The sequence below is a fragment of the Galleria mellonella genome, unplaced genomic scaffold (assembly GCF_026898425.1).
Source record: "Galleria mellonella isolate WM207_F2 unplaced genomic scaffold, CSIRO_AGI_GalMel_v1 utg746, whole genome shotgun sequence".
Taxonomy (NCBI): domain Eukaryota; kingdom Metazoa; phylum Arthropoda; class Insecta; order Lepidoptera; family Pyralidae; genus Galleria; species Galleria mellonella.
Window position 1 is genome coordinate 1,229,909 of NW_026442148.1, and position 15,694 is coordinate 1,245,602.

At 37.1% G+C, this 15,694-nt stretch overlaps 1 protein-coding gene across 1 annotated transcript in view; it reads right to left on the reverse strand.

Annotated features, from left to right (window-relative positions):
* Nucleotides 1-12,690: 12,690 nt before the first annotated feature.
* The window catches only part of LOC113516321 (homeobox protein invected-like), a 91,936-nt gene continuing 88,932 nt past the window's right edge, over nt 12,691-15,694 (reverse strand). Inside the window, exon 6 of the mRNA XM_052901102.1 lies at nt 12,691-15,305. Within this exon, the coding sequence (XP_052757062.1) occupies nt 15,045-15,305 (261 nt within the window). The 3' untranslated portion in view covers nt 12,691-15,044. The remainder of the gene's footprint in view (nt 15,306-15,694) is intronic.

The following is a 15,694-nucleotide window of genomic DNA, read 5'->3' on the forward strand; positions in this document are numbered from 1 at the left end:
GTGGACTAATAGCCCTATTGCTAGCAAGCCCTGTCAGGACGACCTCCACACGGTTCCCTCTGGAAACTATACTGATTAACACTTCTTTCATTCGTCATAACGGGCCAATACATCCTCACCTATCACCCCTCACTGGTGCCCCGCCAGCGTATACCAATAGCGCAGGCGGAGGTACTATTCCATGTTCATCCATCGTTAAAAAAAAAATACATAATACGAGAATCGAAATCTGGTTACGAAATGATCGATTGTAAAAACTCGATTCAATATCATATTGTAGATGGTATCACTAGTTAAGATCAATTAAGGCGATAGCCGCCTGTTTTGACAGCTCAGTTTGACAGCTGCATGACAGGTGTCATAACAGGCTGGGCGTGTAGGCAATTAGATATTGATACTTCAGGCCCAGATCATGAACTTGTAAGGAGTGTCTCTTTAAAAATGCATAGACAATAAGGCTGTTTTTTTCCCCCTTTTAAATGGCGCCATTTTGTGATGACATAAAATTGTATAGTCCATAGTCAATGAAACATGATGAAATCTAAGAACAAGGAATTACATTGGAGTGATAAAATTGTCAATTCATAGCAGGCTAGTGTATAGAAAATGTTATACGGCCGTATAACCCTACCAAATTCAGATACAACCTGCTCGCATACTTTCTACATAAACTGTGTCGAGTATATAATCTAGTAAGGTAAAATTTGTCATTGACAAATAATTGACATATCAAACATTTTCTATACACTAGCCTGCTATGAATTGAGAAAGATAGCAGCTGATGGTGTATCTTTCGTCCTTTTTTACTAATTACATTTGCATAAGAAGAAAGGAGACAACCGTATGATTTACAGTTTTTATTTCATCATTCCTTCTTTGTTAGGATGAAATTGTTAATAAAAACTGAGTTGTGGCCATTTTGTATTGCTATGGCACACTCACAAACGAAAATTGTATTTAGCTTTGTGTATTTTTTTTTATCATTTATGTTATCTCGTTATTTTTGTTTGTATATCTATGTTGTAATTTGTGTTCTGTAAGTAATGCAAATAAAATGATCTATCTATCTATCGATCAATCGATTGGATGATTCGATCGGTCACTAATATATTTATAAAGTATTTATGTGACAATTTCAAGAAAACCTGTTTGCTTTTCATTAACGCACGAAAGGTATAATGGCCGACACAATACACTCTGTTATTAACAGGGTACAGAGGAATAACACGTGAGTCCTCAGGAATGGCAACGACTATGCGTTGACTGTCCATTGCTGAACATCCCCCATAAGGGGGGTTTTGTCAGTAGTTTTCACGCTTGGCAGGTGTGTTGGCAACCGCAGTTAAGCTTTGGTGATGTTTTAAGAAGAACGCTGCTGTCTATCCTTCGACCGGTAGGTTCCCTTAGTTGCCTCTTACGACACCCACGGGAGAAGAAGGGGTGGCCTATTCTATGCCGGGACCACACGGAAAATTTAAATATAAATAACTTAAATATAAACCTAGATGTAAGCATTGAGTTTTTTTTTTAATAGGTGATAATGGTATAGTAACCCCGCCTGCACTATCGGTATACACCGGCGGGACACCAGTGAGAGGTGACAGATGAGGATGAAAGCAGGTCAGTTAGCCCATCGTGACGAATTCAACGAGAATTGTTCACGATGGTTTTCAGGGAGAACCACGTGGAGGTCGACCTAATAGGGTATATTGCTAGCAATGGGGCTGTCAAACTCCATTGCTAACAATCACTTTCCCCCCAGTGAGGGATGATTAGGTTAGGATTAAAAGACAGGCCAGTTAGCCCATCGTGACGAATTCCACTAGAATTAACCACGATGGTTTCCAAAGGGAACCGTGTGGAGGTCGTCCTGGTAGAGGGTGTATTGCTAGCAATGGGTCAATTAAACACCATTGCTAACAATACCTTTCCCCCAATATATAGGTATTAAAGCGGTACGTACCAATATATTTAATGGTTGAAAATGGATTGGTAACTCCGTCCGCGCCATCGGTATACACGACGAGGCACCAGTGGAAGATGATAGGTGAGAATGAATGCAGGTCAGTTGGCCCACCATGATGAATTCGACAAGAATTAAAGATGATGGTTTCCAGGGGGAACCGCGTGGAGGTCGACCTGAGAGGGTATAGTGCCAGTAATGGGGCTACTAGACCCCATTACTAACAATCCCTTTCCCCCCGTACCAATATTAGTCATGCCTACCACGATACTGTTCATGTCTATAGGCAACGGTTACCATTTACCATCAGGTGGGCCGTCAGCATGTTTGACATTAAAAAAACAAAACCGTGTGCTGCAACTAGTCAAGTAGTATTCTATAACTGACCACAAAGTCACACCTCAAAACATTTGATTCGTGCTTGACAGGCGCAAGCGTCTCAATAAACGATTTAGTGCTAGCGTCAAGTAACTGGCCTCGCATCGATTAAAATCAAAATTGTAAATTGATATATTAGCCGTGGGCCACCCAGTGCGGTGGGTATTATTTATTTTTATTTGTGCGCATGCGCGGTGATAGATCGGCGCGCGCTCACCGCGCTGATTGGCCGCCGTGTAGGGCTGTCGATTATAAATAATCGCCTATTAACATTTTTTCACGCATTACCTTCTTAACATTTGCATAAAGATTATGAAGTTAGTGAGATGTATATAATTTAAATATATAATGTCTTCACTAGATAGTATTATAAATGTACGTGATTAATGCAAGCGAGCGTTGTTGATTAGTGTAATTTAAATTTATACGTGAATGTAAAGCTAAGGAAAATATTAATAATAAATAGTAATTAATACTTAGAAGACCAAAGCCGAGGAATAACTACATGGGACAGATAAAGGAAACACCAGGTGTCGTGTCGTATAGGGAGGTCAAGGATATGGCCTGGGATAGAGCTGGCTAGAAGAAGATGATATGAATTAGTTGCACCGACAAGAGGAGACTTTTAAGTGAAAAGAAGAAGTAATAGTTTCATATGGCCGTGTAGTCCCGGTATAGAATAGGTCACCCCTTCCTTTCCCGTGGGTGTAGTAAGAGGCGACTAAGGAAGGCGAAGGATGGGCAGCTGTGTCCCTCTTAAAACATCTCTAAAGCCTAACTGGGGTTGCCAACTCGCCTGGCAAGTGTTGCAATTACTGGTTAAACCCCCTAAGGGGGAGACTTATGTTCAGCAGTGAACAATTAAAAGCTGATTGACACATTAATTGGACAGTAAAAATTATCTTTTAAAGTACTATATACCTTTTTAAATGGATGACAATGGAATGGTAACCCCGTTTGCGCTATCGCTATACACTGGCGGGGCACCAGTAAGGGATGATAGGTAAGGCAAAAAAGTCAGATCAATTAGCCCATTGTGATAAATGCACTTGATGAATTGAACACGATGGTTTCCAGGGGGAACTGCAAGGTCGACCAGACAGGGTGTATTGCTAGTAATGGGGCAATTAATCCCCATTAGTAACAATCCCTTCTCCCTCCAGTACCTATATACTTAGAAATGTATATATATCTTGATTTATTATTAGCTTTTACCTGCGACTTTGTCCGTGGACAGAAATATGTTTACTGACTGAGATAAGTAGTCTATATCCTACTCCATTCCATATAGTACGTGTATACCAAATTTTATAGTGATTGGTTAAGCCGTTAAGGTACTATATGGTAACAAACAAACACATTCACTTTCACAGGGGGGAAAGGGATTGTTAGTAATGGAGACTGAGAATCCCATTGCTAACAATATACCCAACCAGGTCGACCTCCTCGCGGTTCTCCCTGGAAACTATCATGGTTAATTCCTGATAAATTCATCATGATGGGCTAACTGGTCTGTTTTCATTCTCATCTATCACCATTCACTGGTGCTCCGCAAGCATATAGCGTTAGCGCAGACGGGGCTACCATACCATTTTCACTCATTAAAAAAAAACTCACTCACATTTATACCTAAGTTATGTATTAGTATGGATAATTTAAATATGTGTTCTATAAAAAAAAAAACGGTCTTTAATTGCGTCGAAACTAGTAAATTTGATTTAAAAAATAAAGTACTGGCTGATTTTGATAAATTTCTGTGACCAATCTGTAAATATATCCTTACAGATAAAAAAAATCTTAACTAGTTTTTTTTTTTTTTGGTGGGTGAAAATGGTATGGTAACCCCGACTGCGCTAACGGTATATGCTTGCTTCATCAGGAATTAACCATGATAGTTTCCAAGGGGAACCGCGAGGAGGTCGACCTGATTGGGTATATTGCTAGCAATGGGATTCTCAGTCTCCATTACTAACAATCCCATTCCCCAATCCTAACTAGTTTATAACTGACGGAGTTATGAACCTTTTTGAGGTCAGTTGAAAAGTACAAGTTACGTGTAGTTATAGATATATTTAAATATCCTTATCGATAAATAAGGTACATACTGTTAAATATAAAACCAAAAATATTTTAAGGTATAAGTTTATTAAATTTATTATTTATGTTATTAAATTTTATATTCTATTAATTCTTAAGGGAAATTATACTATTTAAACATTTGACAACCCTGTTATTTGATTGTCCGGCGCCTTGCATATTCTATTTTCAAAATTCATTCCCGTATTGATCCCATTCGATCGCTTTTAATTCGAAACAAAATTAACACTAAATGCTATAATCAGCTGTTCCGGCATTTTATATCTTAAATCTATCATAATAAGGCGGTTTTAGATTTTTATAAATGAAATATGTACATTTGTATTGTTGAACAGTTCGATTTTTAAATGTTTGTTTTTATCATTTACACGAGTTATTGACATGGCGCCAACTTTTGTATCTTTTTAGGTAGCCATTAGATTACTTTTTTTTTATTTACAAAACACAACAGGCTTGGACGTTTACGTGTTTATAGATTTGTTTTTAATATGACATTTGAATAGGCACAAGCGTAGTCGATGCATTCTCAATTTAAAATAAATATAGTAAAATTAAAATTCTATATATTTCTTTGATGGACTAATATTGAAAAAAAAATCTTTTTTCGATACTAAATCTTTTTAAAGTTAGGTTTTAATACTATGTGGTTTTAAAATTATTTAGTGCTTACGCCTTAGTGTGTGGGCTAGGCGTTAACTCTAACTTTATACCTATATTTATAGCTTAAAAACCATCCAAAAATATTAGACCTTAGATATTTTACAAACGCAACACATAAACGGATCTGGTTACAATTGGCGTAATGCGACCAATTTTAGAAGAACCATATCTTCGAGTTAACAATTCGAAAATGAGTATCATTCAAAATGGACATCTGTAGCTACGTAAGTCCGCGTCGTGGGTGGTCGGCCATTTTTATTCTCCCGTCAAAAGGTCATTCACCCGGACCGATTAACCCAGCAGTCACACCTGTGTTAAGGTTTTTTTTTTAACTTTTTTAGTATTTTTACAGTTGGTTTTGATATCTTGTTAATTTAATAGGCTCGATATTTTTTTTTTTTTTTTATTATTCTCTAGTCTTACGTAATGGCTCATCAGTTTTATCGCCAATTAGGATCGTATCTACATATATTGATCAATCAGAGGGAAACTTTGTACAAAAGTCGTTTGCTTGGGCACCTCTGCTCCATTCGTGTTTCTACCGTGAAGCAGTTGTGTTTGCATGGCTGTGTTTCGGTTTAAAGAGTGAGATATGGCAGTCAATTTACAGGGTACAGAGGAATAACACCTGAGTCATCAGGAATGGCAACGCATGGGGGGTATTATGGGCGAAACAGTATACTCTGTTATGTTCATGGTACTGCTCATGTCTATAGGCGACGGTTACCGCTTTCCATCAGGTGGGCCGTCAGCTTGTTTACCATTCTAAGTTGTATAAAAAAAAAGAGTTTAATTCTTAAGTTGCATAAGGTCATCTTAAATTAAACTTTAAAAAATAGGGTTGTCACGCTAATCAAGACGGCGAACTGGATCGATTCAAGGGTGTCACCACCCTCTACAATAACTGTACGCGAGAATGTGACACTCTCAGTGAAGTATTTTAGACAACCCTCGGTGGATTTGTATGGGGTTCACATGACGTCACTTTTGTATGTATATTTTATTGTAACTATAATAACTAGCCTTCCGCCCCGGCTTCGCGCGGTTTAATATATGGATTTTATATAACTACTAAATACTAAAAACTTTGGACCCCTTTTTACGAAAATTGCGCGGACGTAGGAGCATAAAATTTGGTACACTTATAGTTTACATAGAGAAGGATAGCGGAATGATATTTTTTTTTTAAAACTATACATATAAAATCCATTAAATCAATAAAAAATAACATTACACACACTACCATGTATTTTTTTTTATGGGTGATAATGGTATGGTAACCCCGCCTGCGCTAACGGGATACGCTGGCGGAGCACCAGTGAGGGGTGATAGGTGAGAATGAAAACAGGCCAGTTAGCCCATCATGATGAATTCATCAGGAATTAACCATGATAGTTTCCAGGGGGAACCGCGAGGAGGTCGACCTGGTTGGGTATATTGCTAGCAATGGGATTTTTAGTCTCCATTACTAACAATCCCTATCCCCCCCATATTACATATTTACTATATATTTACGGTTCTCAGATTTTTCTCTTTACTTGTGCTACATGACATTGCTTCTTGCCAAATTTCATGATTCTACATCAACGGGAAGTACCTTATAGCTTTCGATTCCCTTTGCGAATGTCAAAACATGCGATATAAATGTAACATAAACGGCCGTATCTTTTGATTGCGTCGATTTAGAAGCTTGATTTTTTCACCGCTTCAAGATATTGCAGGCCTGAGCATATGATATTAATTTCAACTTAATACCTTCACGCGTTCCTAAGAAAAAGGGTCTTAATAAACAGACGGAGGGGGGAAGGGATTGTTAGCAATGGAGTTTGACAGCCCCTTTGCTAGCAATATGCCTTATTAGGTCGATCTCCACGTGATTCCCCATGGAAATCATCGTGAACAATTCTTGTTGAATTCGTCACGATGGGCTAACTGACCTGCTTCATCCTCACCTATCATCTCTCACTGGTGCCCCGCCGGTGTATACCGATACCGCGGGTGAGGTTGCTATTTCATTATCACCTATAAAGAATAAACAGACAGACAACGAAGTGATCCTATAAGGGTTCCATTTTTCCTTTAGTGATACGGAACTCTAAAAAGATACGAAAATATGTATAAAAAAAAAGCTCACAAATGCTTTATAATAAGGTAATTTATTTTATACATTATATTAATTAGTGTTTTAGTTAATTATTCATTAAGATTTTTTAAAATACCTATGTAGATCTAATTAAACGTTCCCCAAGTTTAAATACTAGATATATAATTAAATATATATATATATATATATATATAAATACACTAAGGAATCTTAATTGAATTAAAACACTTTTATATTACCTGAAAACAATAAAAATGTATCCTTTGTATTTAAGCTTCGTGAGCAAAAAATAATTTTACGGTAGAAAATCTAATTATGAGAATGAATAATGAAATGCGTATTGAAATCTTTTTTTTTATTATTATTATTTTTTTATATCATTTTTTAAAATCTGAATAATTTTAATTGGACATTACGTTTAGGAACAATTATCAAGTCTCTTTTTTGTTATATTAATATATTTTTAAATGCACAAAAAATAATCATTACCTAGACACGACGGTTTGGGATCTAAAAATATTTTATTAGCTTATTATTTCATTTTGAATTACGAACGGAATTGACAATGTTATCTTGGTATCTAGCAGCTCAAGTTTTTTTTTTATACAACTTAGAATGGCAAACAAGTTGACGGCCCACCTGATGGAAAGTGGTAACCGTCGCCTATAGACATGAGCAGTACCGTGGACATAACAGGGTGTACTGTTTCGCCCATGATACCCCCCTGCCATTCCTGCGGACTCAGGTGCTATTCCTCTGTACCCTGTAAATACACGCCATATCCCACCCTTCAAACCGAAACAGAGCCATGCAAACACAACTGCTTTACGGTAGAAACACGAATGTGACAGAGGTACCCAAGCAATCGACTTTTGTACAAAGTCTCCCTCTGGTAAGTGTTCAGATGGTCTGAACTCGCTGAACACTTATAATTGTTACTCACCTATCTTCTATCTTTATGGACATATTTTTTTATACCACTGAGGTGGCAAACAAGCATATGGCCCACCTGATGGTGAGCGGTCACCGTATCCTATGAACGCCTGCAATACCAGGATTATTACGCGCAATGCCCACCCTGAAGGAATCTCTTTACCTTTTGGAGAACCCCATGCTGTAGTCTCTTGGAAAAACCTCGGCAGGGAGCTCATTCCATAACCTGAGTGTTCGTGGGAGGAGACATCTTTGAAATCGCGCTAAACGCGACACATGTAAATAAATAAATCATATATTTATTTATTTATTTGTATGTACTGGAATATTTATGTGTACGTATGTGTAAATGTACGATTAAATATGATATAATTAGACGTAACTTACACTTACCAGAGGAAGACTTTGTACAAAAGTCGTTTGCTTGTGCATCAATAGGAGCAGAGCAGTGGCTCTGCTCCTATTGATCGTAGCGTGATGAAAAGTATACTATAACCTGCCCAGGAGTATGAAGAATAATTGTACCAAGTTTCGTCAAAATCCGTCGAGTAATTTTTGTTTCTATAACGAATATACAGACAGACAAAAATTTTACTGATTGCATTTCTGGCATCAGTATCGATCACTGATCACCGCCTGATAGTTATTTTGTAAATATATTTCGTGTACAGAATTGACCTCTCTACAGATTTATTATAAGTATAGATAACTCCGTCAGTTTTGAATCGATTTGGCAAGTTCTTTCTTTATCTGAAAGTATGTACTTACAGATGGGTCTCGTGGAAATTTTATCAAAAGTGATTCAATAGTAGATTGATGAATGTGGAAGAAGCGAAAGAGGTCTGTTTGAATCGAAGCATTTGGCGTTCCATTGTTTCTGCCTACACTAATGGGAGACATTTATTTATTTATTTATTTATTAAATACAAAAAATATATGATTCAATGTTACAAAAAATGTATGATTCAATAGTTTAATTTTTAAATCAAAATAACCGATTTTATCACCAGTGAAGTCGGTTTCTTTTGTGGGACACAATCTTTAACTATTTACTTTCCATTCGCTCACCTTCAACACCATGTAATCCTCCCCTTACAATGAAGCACGCCAAACTCGCGACTGACTTACAGACTGCTTTTTTTTCACAAACTATTTTATTTTACAGTTAATATAAAAAACACAGTAAAGGAATTCAAACCATATTTTCTTAGGAACAGAATTCATATTGTTTCTACTAAGAAACATATCGATTGATTATTATCATACAATATTTAATAACAACGTTATTTATGCTTTAAGTTAAACTAAAGATGCGTCCTGGCTTCGCACGGTTTTTAAAGAAAACAGAAACCAAGCTCTACTTTTTTTATGCAACATAGAATGGCAAACAAGCTGACGGCCCACCTGATGGAAAGTGATAACCGTCACCTATAGACATGGGCAGTACCATGGACATAACAGAGTATACTGTTTCGCCCATGATACCCACCAAGCGTTGCCATTCCTGAGGACTCAGGTGTTATTCCTCTGTACCCAGTAAATTCACTGGCTGATAGCAATCATTCGTGATATTGACGTCGATTTACAGTCATTGGCCCTAAAATTATTTGAAACTGATGTCTTATTTGAGTCGCAGACGACACCTTGTTACCTGAGGGGTATACCATCACTCGCTATTATGTAAGGATTCTAATGAAATCCCATAGATCCAAGTCTGTACAGGCATTTAGATGTAATAGGGGAATAAACTTACATACATGTACCCGAAAAGGTTACTCTTTCTTCTCTCCTTTTTCAAGCGGTCATGTAATATATATGTGTATGTATTTTGTATGTTTAAAATTGCCTGCAAGAGATCTCTCTTAGCGATAAGGTCGCCTATTGTTTTCTCATTGTGATTATTTCTTGTAATTATTTATATTTATAATAAGTTTACTATTGTAATCTTTTGGAGGAAACAATAAAGAGTATCTATCTATCTATTATACGAGGTCTGTCCGGAAAGTTCGTATAAAAGTGTTCTGGAATGCGAGAAAGAGGAGTGGGGAGGCCAGGTAAGCGCAGGACCCCTTCCATATGTCCCTAACAATGCTTCAGTTCTGGTCTGACCGCCGTGCGGTGCGAACTGGCATGTCACGCCATCTGTGAAGTTACCTCTTAACGAAACCCCGTCGGCATGGAGCCCGCTTCCGTTGAAGAGCAGCGCGTCGTAATCAAGTTTCTCTCGAAACTCGGCAAGAATGGCCATGAAAGCAAAGAGTGGAAGACATCCGGGGAACCACGAACAAAAAAATCAAGAAAATCCCGCTCAAATGTCAAGACAATGTTGATTGTTTTTTTCGATGTTCGGGGGATTGTCCATCAAGAATTCGTCCCTCCAGGCCAGACAGTTGATGGAAAATTCTACGTCGATGTGCTCAGACGCCTCAAAGCTCGTGTGGCACGAGTTCGTCCAGAATTGGCGCGAGAGGGGCGTTGGATTCTTCACCACGACAATGCCCCTGCCCACACCTCTCTTGTTGTCCGTGAGTTTTTGAGTAAAAATTCCATTACGGTGACCGAACACCCCCCTATTCGCCGGATTTGGCCCCGTGTGACTTCTTCTTGTTCCCAAAAACCAAATTGGTACTTCGGGGGCGGCATTTGGGGGACATAAATGAGATAAAAAAAGCTACGACGGGGCAGCTGAGAAACCTACAACCAGAGGACTTTCAAGGAGCCTTCTCACAGTGGAAACGGCGTTGGCACAAGTGCATTATGTCACAGGGGGAGTACTTTGAAGGGGATAAAATTGATTTACCTGAATAATTGTAAAATAAAATTTTTAAAAAACTTTTATACGTACTTTCCGGACAAACCTCGTATACCTAACTAAATACAGATTGGGGTGGAAGGGATTATTAGCAGTAAAGTTTGACAGCCCTATTGCTAGCAATATGGCCTATCAGGTCAACCTCCGCGTGGTTCCCCCTGGAAACCATCGTGAACAATTCTCGTTGAATTCGTCACGATAACTTAACTGACCTGCTTCATCCTCACCTATCATCCTTCACTGGTGCCCCGCCGGTGTATACCGATAGCGCGGGTGGGGTTACTATTACATTATCACCTATAAAAAAAAAAACTAAATACAGATTATGAGATATACCTTCCAAAAAGTCTATTACAAAAAAAAATAAAATCCGTCGCCGAGAACATCAATAAACCTATTGCTATTAACTCCCCCCGTTTAAAAAAAAAAAAACAACAACAAAATTAAACTTCTCAAATTCGAATACCCGATTCGCGACGCCGCCACAAGTATTCTAATAAAATCGAATCCCCGTCCCTTGCTGTCAGCTGTGCGAAGGGGCCTTCAAGGAATTGCTACGCGGGTTAAAAATTTAATTCGACCCTCTGCTGACAGTGACAGAAATGGTCTGTAACACAGACACAGAAACGGAAAACACTTCATGATAGGGGCCTATTAGGTTTTGTAGCCAAACGAAACATGAATGTGATGTTAAAATTGCATAAAAATATTAAAAATGTTAAAATATCGTTCCTTTGGACTTTTATGATAGGATGTATGACGAACGTAATGTTAAACTCCATTTATTGGTCCGATTTTGGTATAAACAAAAACACGAAATTGTGTCCGAAATTTCGAAATTTCATTTCATGGTAGACCCGCTGGTCTTATAGCATGTACAGGGTTAAGCTGAAGATGTATCTTACTAATATATATATTAAAATTGTGAGAAAAGGGATTGTTAGTATTGGGATTTAACAACTCCATTGCTAGCAATGTACCCTAACAGGGGGGAAAAGGATTGTTAGTAATGGAGACTGAGAATCTCATTGCTAGCAAATAAACCCAACCAGTTCGACCTCCTCGCGTTTCCCCCTGGAAACTATCATGGTTAATTCCTGATGAATTCATCATGATGGGCTAACTGGCCTGTTTTCATTCTCATCTATCACCCTTCACTGGTGCTCCACAAGCGTATACCGTTAGCGCAGGTGGGGTTACTATACCATTTTCACCCACCAAAAAAAATGTACCCTAACAGGTCGACCTCCACGCGGTTCCCCTGGAAACCTTATTTATTCTTTATGAATTTGTCGTAATGGGCCAACTGACCTGCTTTCATCCTCACCTACCATCCCTCACTGGTCAATGTACACCGATAGCGCAGGCAGGGTTACTATTTCATTATCATATATTAAAAAAAAATCTATTTAGATTACTAATGTAAAGGATGATAAGTGAGAATGAAAAGGCAGGTCAGCTAGCCCGACGTGATAAATGCTAGAATATTGCTAGTAATGCAACTGGCAGTCTGTATTACTAACAATCCCTTCCCCCCCCCCCCTCAGCATCCACTGGCTCTCTGCAATGCATTGGAGGTCATCACTCCATCTAGTGGAGGGTCATTCCATTATCATCCATAAAAAATACGTTATCTAATGGTTACTTAATTTAAAAATTCACGTGTACGAAGTTGCATACAAAAACTATTGCTATATATATGTATATGTATAAATAAAACAGGTAAATTTTTTTAAACTTGTTTAATATTTTTTTTTCTATAAATCACTACTTTTACACACATAGTTCGACAACTGAATGGAAAAATAAAAAAGTTTACATTGTTAGCAACAAGAAATACAGCTCAAAAATACCTATTTCTCTAGCATATTTCTCTAGCCCTTATTTCCTTATTTCCGCGTATTTCTACAATCCCTATTTCCCCGGACAGTTGTCGAGCTATATCTACTAATACTGCTACATTGCACAATAAATAACTTATATCTTTAAACTTTATTCTTAATCCACTAGTTATTTACAAAGATTGTTAACTTTATAAATTATTTTTTACAATCCAAATAATTCCTCGTTTCATTTCAAAACATAAATTGTGTATATTTTGCGTTATGTAATAACATTTTGTTTCTTAAATACTTAGATTATATAGCTAGAGCATCGAGACTTAAAAAAACGGACTAACTTTTTGTCAGCTAATTGTCAAATTAGCTGGCTCGTTTTTTTATCAGTGTTCTATATACTTACGTACACAATGTATCTTGACGTATCTATATTTAATTATATAATATAATAAATAAAATGAGTATTTATACATTAAAAAGATGCAAAAAATATTAAACAAAACAAATATACCTAGAAGTTATAAAGGAAACACTCATAACTATTTATCACGCGAAATTGTATGAAAAAGTTGACCCGTTTTTCTCGAAGTATTTGTATGGAGACACTCTATCTATATAATCTAAGATTAGATGTTAGCTGTCATTGTGACTGTTTGTCATCGTAATAATCATGAATTATGATAATTATTACATAAAATATCGTATCTAATGACGTTCAAAGTACAATACAGAACATAAATAAAGTTTTATTAAAGTTTCTTTTTTGTGAATAAAAACGTAGTTGCGTTTAGTTAGTGCATCTGTCGTCTATACGATATTATGTTTTATGATTTGTTAATTCTTTGAAAATATAATTTTGGCATAAAAAATTGTATATAATTGAAACGATTAATGTCAACTTCGTTCAATATACATCCATTGTAGTTAAAATGTTTGTGACATATTTAAAAAGAAAAAGAAAAATACGAGTACATTGTTAAATTTAATACGAAACGGTATTGCTTCGCATTTTGAAATATTGTTAAAAAAAAACTCGTGTAATTAGAACTATATAACACATAGCCAGTTGGTGTCCAACAGTTATAATTATAAACAATTGTTGTTAATAAAAACAAAACGCTATACAGATATTACCGCGCGCGTACCAAAGTAAACAAGTATTGCTTTTTTTTTTATTTTTGACGCCGCGTGATACGTATAAGTTACAATCTGAATAGAAAAATTTTCGAAATAGATTTTATTGCGGAGAAAAGGCGTGTCATTAAATTTTGTATTGTGTTTTTATTCTACTTAATAAAATTATGATTTATTGTGATGGACGTTGGTTAAAAAGATTTTCGTTGATTCAATATACTGAGCGTTAAATGTCTAATATGGTGATCGAAAAAGGCGGGAAACGTTAAACTTGGCGATATTCTATAGAACGAAACACAAATTACTTGACGCTGGAAAAAAAATAAAGACTAAAAAAAACTTATTACTTGATTACCATTGAAGAAAAGAAAGAAAGAAAATTTTTTTCATGAACAAAATCTCAAAAAATATATAGCTAATATTATGAGTTATCTATGACTTAAAAAAAATTGTTTCCAATGACGATTGCGTCACTAATTCTGAAAAGACTTTCATAAGTATTCTTGCAAACGATAGGATTTGCGTCTATATCGTTCTTACATTAGTTTTGTGACATTGTTTATTTATGTAGGTACAGCAAAAAACTGCTCGTTGCAAAAAAATCAGTGTTCTAAATTTAAATAGAAGTATCCACCAAATATCTCGTTTATCGTTGTGTGCTTGTGTGTGTGTTTATGAATTTTTAAAATTTTTAGCGGATTAATATGTACTTTGGTACGTGCACGGCCTAACAAAAATATTATGTAGAGGAACCACAACGGTGGCAACGTTCAGCATCATCTGATATTCCATAATCTATAACCCAATTACGTCCCACTATTGGACTTGGCTCTCTTCTTATAAAAGTAGGATATAGCGTGCCACGCTTGGATAAGCCGGCTTGGTTTAGTGTTTTCTTCCCTAGTATTTATGTATGGTACTTTGCGAACTCGACTTTTACAACATCCTTGGGGATGAAAAGAAGTAGTGACATGTATTCTTTCTACATCATCATGAAGTACCTTACCAAGGTTTATCTCCTAACAACTTCCTTTTTTCAGACCACACTTCCTATCTGCAAGATCTCAGCTAGCATCTCACACATGAGGTTCCTAAAATTGTCCAAACTAAACAGTCTTTACTCAATTAACATCTATTCTGCTGTTCTCTTTCTCTAGCCTTCATCTCTAACTCTTCTTCTTCTCTCGTCAACGGCACTGTGCTGTGATTGTACAGACCCTGCGCCATTAGCTGCAAGGCGAGCGGGTTCCGCTGGCCGGACGCCTTCTTGATCTTGGCGCGCTTGTTCTGGAACCAGATCTTGATCTGAGCCTCCGCAAGCCCCAACTCTGCGGCCAGCGACTGCCGCCGCCGCTCGGTCAGGTAGCGGTTTTCGGCGAACTCGTGCTGTTGAAGAAATACCGAAGTTAATAATATAAAGTGGAACACGATCACACCGTTTGCTTCCCCTCAAGCCAGGATATTCAGGAATAGGGAACCGGGTGATGAACATCTGAGGTACATTCCAGAACATCCAGTCCTGAGCCTAAATTGGCTCTGCCAAAAAGTGCATCCGGATATTATTTGTTTTCATAACAATGGGAAAACTGGTCTGCTTTCATCCTTACCTATAAACCCTCACAGATGCCCGCCAGCAAATACCGATAGCGCAGGCGGGGTTACCATTCAATTATCATCCAACAAAACGAAATGCACACGAGTACTTCCTCTGGATTCAAGAAAAATCTTTTATTTAAAGGCGATTTAATAAAGACCTTCTTTAAATAAAAGATCGC